The sequence below is a fragment of the Octodon degus genome, unplaced genomic scaffold, assembly GCF_000260255.1.
Source record: "Octodon degus isolate 3935 unplaced genomic scaffold, OctDeg1.0 scaffold00052, whole genome shotgun sequence".
NCBI classification, from domain to species: Eukaryota; Metazoa; Chordata; class Mammalia; order Rodentia; family Octodontidae; genus Octodon; species Octodon degus.
In genome coordinates, this window is record NW_004524628.1 from 7513815 (window position 1) to 7519105 (window position 5291).

General features: G+C 53.9%; 1 protein-coding gene across 1 annotated transcript in view; it reads right to left on the reverse strand.

Moving 5' to 3' along the window:
- The window catches only part of Rfx8 (RFX family member 8, lacking RFX DNA binding domain), a 65429-nt gene that overhangs the window by 8268 nt on the left and 51870 nt on the right, over window positions 1-5291 (reverse strand). Inside the window, exons 13-14 of the mRNA XM_004633199.3 lie at window positions 4071-4165; window positions 562-676 (exon numbers count right to left, since the gene is read on the reverse strand). Coding sequence (XP_004633256.2) covers window positions 562-676; window positions 4071-4165 — 210 coding nt within the window. The remainder of the gene's footprint in view (window positions 1-561; window positions 677-4070; window positions 4166-5291) is intronic.

Genomic DNA, 5291 nt, shown 5'->3' on the forward strand with positions numbered 1-5291 from the left:
CCTCCTTTCCTCTCCCTCCCTCCCTCTTCCTCCCTCCCGCTGTCCCTTCCTTCTGCTCTCTGTAATGAAAATCAAGCACAGAGCCCTCAATGCAACAAGCAGGTCTCTACCATGGAGCTATCTTCCTGGTGCTTTAATAGCATATGAGACATGGTAGAACTATATGCTGGGTGTTCACATTTTTTTTTAAATTAGTAAAAGACACAGCCGCTTGAGCTCCTTCAGAGCTCTCCTCCTCACTCGGAACACATGCCTATGTCCTCCTCGCCACCTGCCGAAGCGACTCTGGACTCCATTTTCCTGAGTTTCCTAGCCGTGCTGTGGGGCTGCCTTGACACCCTGAATCCACTCAGAACACAGGCCCTTCATGGTCGTTTTGACTTTGGGGGGGCGCCGGGAGTCTGAGGGCACCCCATGGGCCGACCGAGGTGGAGGAGGATGCTCTGTCAAGGGCTTCCAGGCGGCCTTTAGCAGCAGCATTCACTGTACTTTTGATCTCACCTCCTAAAGACACTCATGTACAAGGCAGAACACAGAATGATTCTAAATTCTCCGACTTACCGAAGCTGTTCCTGTGGCAGAGGGTCATGGCTTTGCTCACGGCGGTGAGGAGGAAATTCCACCTCAGCTGGAAGCTGGCAGCCAGCTTCATAAACTCCTCCTTGCTTTTGCTTGGCTGTTATATATATATATATATTTTTTTTTTTGCAAGAAAAATAAACGCTGGTATTAATGATGAAATCTAGGAGAATAGCATGTTCTCAAAGATGCACATTTGTCAGGTACAGGCGCTCCAGAGCCAAGGGAGTGGGGACTAGGCTGACAGGCAGAAGCCCGAGGCAGAGGACCGGTCCCCGTCTGGCCCACCCCATGGAGGTGGGGAGCAGCGGGTGAGGGGAGCTGAGAGGTGGAAAGTTGGCCTCATTGCCCATCCTTGTACAAATTTTTAAAAAGAATTCATTCATGGAGGCATTGAATAAAATTTATGGGACACCGCTGTTTTGGATTGAGCTCCTACTCTGTTTCTCAACCGACCAAAACAAAATGGGGTCGCTCCCACGGAAGCTCTGTGCCACCAGAGCGACACTGAGGCGTTTGTCCAACCTGCTGAGAAGCCCTCAGAGACACCAGCCAAGTCCTCTAGCTCACCAGCTCTCCTTCACTGGGAAGACACTGCCCAGGCCCCTGCACCCTGCAAGCAATGTCAGGACAGGAAGGGCCTTGCCCCTGGGTCCAGCACAGGGAGGTCCTCTAGCAGTCTGGGGGGCACTGACCTCGGTGCCGACCAGTAAGAGGCTGCTATGTGCAGACCCAGAAATCCCCGTTCTTTTCTCTAGGTGGAGAACAAGCCTGGCCAAGCTTGGGGTCATCTACCAACCATGGGGTGCTGTGATGTTCGAGCACCTGTGTTCCACAATTCCCCAGAGCCCCCGCCACCTCTGTTTATGACCTGTGGACCCCCCACTGCTGGGCACTGGATTCTCCGGTAGAGATGGAAAGGCTGGCTGGAAGAGAGCAAGCACCCTTCTCACTGCTTTCCTTTTGCCCCTGCAGAATGCCCCTCACACCGTGGGACCGTCCTGGGCTTCAGGTGACACGAACTCTCTCTGCTGCTTCTCACCAGGCCTCGGCTCTCAGAAGTCCCTCCTCCCACAGGTGAAGGTCAGGGGTGGGGGTTGACTGGAGAGACCCTGAGCCTTGGCGAGAGCGTCCAGGATGTCTCCAAAGGGCTCCCGGGGCAGCAGCTTGGGGCAGTTGCCCCTCTCTGTGCATCAATGTCCTACCGTCAGACAACTACCAACGTGCTGAGGGGTGCTCTGCCCGGCCACCGCCTGCCCCTGTGAGGCACTGCCTGCTCCTCCTTTCTGAAAGGATTGCATGGGCCAAGGACAGTGAGAAACTCACCACCCATGGCTGTCCTCTCCCACCGTAGCCCAGGGCCAGATGCTAGCAATTGAAGACACTAGTCACCTCCGACAAGCCCAAGGCCTGGTGGAATGCTACGACTTTTATTGACAGGAGTCTGGCTTGCTTTTTTAATGCCTTTTTAAAAAAAAAAATCAGATAGGCTATTTTGCATAACAAGTCTTTCAAAGACATGCACAAAGACAGCCTCACAGGGGCAGGCTGAAATTTGATGGTGGAGACCTGGGTAACACCGTGCCCCTGGCTCCTAGACAGGACGGGCTGTGGGCTGCTTGGAGCAGGACTGGGACAGCAGTGCCAGGGCGCTCGTCCTCACAGAAGTGGGCGGCTGATGGAGTGTCCAGAACAAGGGACACACCGCGATACCAGTCCCTTCCAGTGACACGGAAGTCCTGTAGCTCTAAAGTTGGAGCAATGTCTCCTCAGTGGTGCAGTTTCAGATGTGTCACCATGGTTTAAGCCCAGGCTGGCACCAAAAGGAGGGACAAACAGCATCCACAGTCTGCAGTGGCTATTCTTTTCTTTTTCGCCTGCCTGCCTGCCTGCCTTCCTTCCTTCCTTCCTTCCTTCCTTCCTTCCTTCCTTCCTTCCTTCCTTCCTTCTATTCTTCTTCCTCTTCCTCTCTGTCTCTGTCTCTGTCTCTCTGTCTGTCTCTGTCTCTGTCTCTGTCTCTGTCTCTGTCGCTCTCTCTCTCTCTCTCTCTCTCTCTCTCTCTCTCTCTCTCTCTCTCTGGCATCAAGCTTAGGACCTTGCACTTGTGCCACTGAGCCATATTCCCAGCCCTAGGGTGGTTATTTTTCAAGAATTAAAGAACAGAAGCAGACACCCTGCTCCTTCCTGGGAGCTTCTCTGGTTTTGAAGAGCCCCGATCCTCTCTGCAGTCTTCATGGATCCAGGTAATATTTTTGCTCTTTCTTCTTGATTAGGAGCTCAGGGATATGGACCAGGCCATGCTAAGAGGGAAAGGGAGGTGACTGCAGCACGGCCAGAGGCTAAAGGACATATAAAGCCGTGTGCTGGTCCCTGGGGCCCTGGCACTTGGGTCTGTGCCCTGGAGTTGCCCTCCTTGTTCTCTGCACAAACCCCTTTCACCCATGATCACCGCTGTCCACATCTCTCCCAAGCACTTGTCCTCTGTCTCTGCTTGTTTCTTCATGCCCCAGGCTCAGCTGCAGTCCCCTGTAAGGTCTCAGAGCCCCGAAGCTGTCAGGGGCTCAGGGGTGGGTGGATAGGGGTGGTGGTGGGGCTGAGGCTGTGTTGCTTTACTTGGGTTTCACCCTACTTTGAGCCCTTCCCCTGAGCCTTATCCCTAACAGGGTCTGTTCTAGCTCTTCAAGGTTGACCCTGTGCACGAGGATGCAGACCAGCTCAGACCCTAGAGAACTGACCGCCAAAAGGCAGCTGCCCCAAGAGCCGGAGCCATGCTCAGCTGCAGATCTTTGGCAGATGTTTTGGCGGATCTTTTGGGTTTGTGTTTGCAGTGCTGGGAATGGAGCCCGGGGCCTTGTGCGTGTTGGGCAAACACTCTACCACAGAGCCACACCCACAGCACCCCTCTGAGTTTCTGAAATCAAGGGTCACTTTACTGGCATGTGTCTGCAAAGCCCCAGGCAGACCCCTTCTCCCCAGACTGACCCTGCTCCTTTCCCCAGAGTCCCACCTGTGCACACATGTACACACACACACACACACACACACACACACTCTCTCTCTCTCTCTCTCTCTCTCCACTTGTGCTTACCCAGACACATAGCCATGTACACACACTCGCCCCCAGCATACTCACACCCCACAGGACACTCACCTGCATGTATAAGCACACTCACCCACACACATGCACACGCACTCCTGTGTCACGTCCCCTCACGCTGCATCTCTACCTTGCCAGTTAGGCACCGATTCCCTGTCCCAATGTCCAGGCCATCCTGGAACTCCAACTGCCATGGAGACTCTTTCTCATAGCCCTGGGGCACAGGAGGGCTCAGAGAAATTCTGGTCACACACAAGGGCCAGAGGGTAGGGCTAGGCTGGCACCTTGCGGTCACCCGATTCGGAGTCCTATGGGCGGGGAATGGGCCCTAGGACTGTAATTTAGCCAGAATGATCAACACCCAGTTTTTCTGTAAAAAGTTGCAGCTTTGTACCTGGAAGACAAATACTTGGAGATTTGAAGACAGACAATTCAGGAATACCCCGAGATCTGTTGATGTTCCCAGCAAAGAAATTAAACAGCTTAAACCTATGAAAACAAACAAACATACAAACAAAAATGGAGAGGACTGGACGATCTCAGCCTCCTTCCTGTGTGGGTGTCGGTCTTCTAGGTAACCAAGGACACAACATCAACTCAGAGGGATTGCCCAAGGCCCCAGCTAGTCTGGCGCACAAAGCATTTGTCACCTCTGTGGCCATCAGGTTGGGTCACACCGTCTGAGCCCGGCCACATGTTGAGGCAGAGAACAAGGTTCTGAGACAACAGCCCTGCCTTGTAGCCACACAGCCGTCTTGGATGAGCTCACTGCATGGGCAGACATGACCTCACCTGTTCCTGACATTTTCACAGAAAGGCTCAGTTATTAATGCCACTTCAGTGGCAGGGACATCAAAGCCAGGGGGTACTCTGCTTGGAGTCATGTACTCCATTGGGGGCAAGTATGTGACGCCAGGTCTGGGTTCTCTACCTGCACTGGGGGCATTGAGGGGGAGGAACAGCTCTGAGCTCTGCTGCCTGGGAAGCAGTTTAGAGAGCTGAGGGATGTGGTGACCCTGGCTGAGGCTAGGTCCAGTGTCACCTGGCCTCGGCGCCAGTACCTGCAGCAGCTGTTAGGTGCTGCCCTCATGCCAAACTCTGCAGCTTCTTAAGGAGCAAGGGAGCCCTGGGCAGCCAGTAGGCAGTGTGGGGGACACCCAGGGCCGTGTGCTGGGGACAGAGCAGCCACCTGGGTCTCCTGGGGAGCAGATAGCTGCGCAGGGCATCTTTGGGGTTCCCACTAATCAGAAGGCTGAGAAGTTTGTGAGGTCCTGTGTCAGCCTTCATGTCAGTGGGCTGGGGACAGGGAGTGGTCAAGGTGGGAGTTTGGACTGGGGAGAGCCAGGGTGACAGGGACCAGGGACAGGATGGTGGCAGAGTCCATGTACTAATACCTGTGGGTGCATTTAGTATTTTAAAATACATTATTATTATTATTATTATTATTATTATTGTATTTTAGGGAAGGGTCTACAGGGTGTTCAGGGGCTCACTACCAGATTGGACTCCTAGTGATCTGCCTGTTTACAGCCTCCCAAGAGCTGGGATTACAGGCGCACGCCACCACGCCCAGTCTCAATTGCCCTCTCTGTGTGCCCCAGGGGTGTGGTCAGTA